Source organism: Frankliniella occidentalis, unplaced genomic scaffold, assembly GCF_000697945.3.
Source record: "Frankliniella occidentalis isolate FOCC.00 unplaced genomic scaffold, Focc_3.1 Scaffold14, whole genome shotgun sequence".
Lineage (NCBI taxonomy): Eukaryota > Metazoa > Arthropoda > Insecta > Thysanoptera > Thripidae > Frankliniella > Frankliniella occidentalis.
The window spans coordinates 596,898-597,973 of NW_026267144.1; the positions used below are offsets into that span (position 1 = coordinate 596,898).

General features: G+C 42.5%; 1 protein-coding gene across 1 annotated transcript in view; it reads right to left on the reverse strand.

Annotated features, from left to right (window-relative positions):
* Positions 1 to 676: 676 nt before the first annotated feature.
* Positions 677 to 1,076, reverse strand: part of LOC113204948 (uncharacterized) — a 4,835-nt gene continuing 4,435 nt past the window's right edge. Inside the window, exon 7 of the mRNA XM_052263836.1 lies at positions 677 to 1,007. Coding sequence (XP_052119796.1) covers positions 677 to 1,007 — 331 coding nt within the window. The remainder of the gene's footprint in view (positions 1,008 to 1,076) is intronic.

Genomic DNA, 1,076 nt, shown 5'->3' on the forward strand with positions numbered 1-1,076 from the left:
TTAGGTGTTTAAAACGGCGTTCAAAAAGTGTCCATTCTTCCTTCGTTTAAAAGTTAGCAGATTTGTGTATCTTAATCTTTAAAAAAAAAAAAAAACACTCCGTGATCTGTGTTGTTTGATTTACTAATGAATCGGGTTCTGCAAGGTTCACGTATTCCAGAATCAGAAAGCAAATATTGAACAAAAATGCAGGTTTATTACACATTTATCAGTAGCAGAGTGAGAAATAAGAGGACGTAAGTCACTCAATGGGCATAGAATGTCAGACAGAAGAGGCCTGCATGAAAGGCCGGGGATTGACACTACTCAGCCGACTCCCCCCTCCCCCCCCCAATCTCTCTCTCTGTCTCTCTCTCTCTCTCTGTCTCTCTCTCTCTCTCTCTCGCGCGCGCGCGCGCACACACACACATACTTTGTCACTCTCGCTCGTTCGCTAATACACAAATCACCATGTCTAGCCGTCACAACAATTCTTCAAAATGTCCAAACAAGTAAACAACTAAGACTATTACAATATCACAGCACCAGGCACAGCAGAAGACGTAACAAATAGGGAATAACTTAGCAAAAAATACCTATCACACAAATAAATAAATTACTAAGCTAATCTAGAAATAAATAAACTAATAACTGTAATAATATGCTACAAAAAAAGAATAGGAAATAGTTGCAAAAATCACTGATCTTCATCTTCACCTTCACCATCATCAGGTATGTCCTCATCACAGATCTCTTCTATTTCTACTGGTAAGTTGTCCTTCATCCTTGCTGCAAGGACGTACGCTGGCTCGCGCGGAGGTAAGCCCCTCTCCAACCTGCTGTCCGCCAGCTCGGGAAGGAACGCATCATTATAGAAATTCTGCAATTTGGGCAAAATTTCATCATTGAAGAATTTCTCATCTCTGTGAATGCGGAACCTTTCCCAATCTGCGTCACAGTGTAAGATCAAGTCGCACCACTTTCTCTTACTCAGGTTGAGTTGGGACTGAACCTGATAGTACACCTGGCTGTTAGGATTGGGCTCAATCGAGGTGCGACAAGGGACAAGTTTGTACTTCTGCACTGCCCTCCCGCCC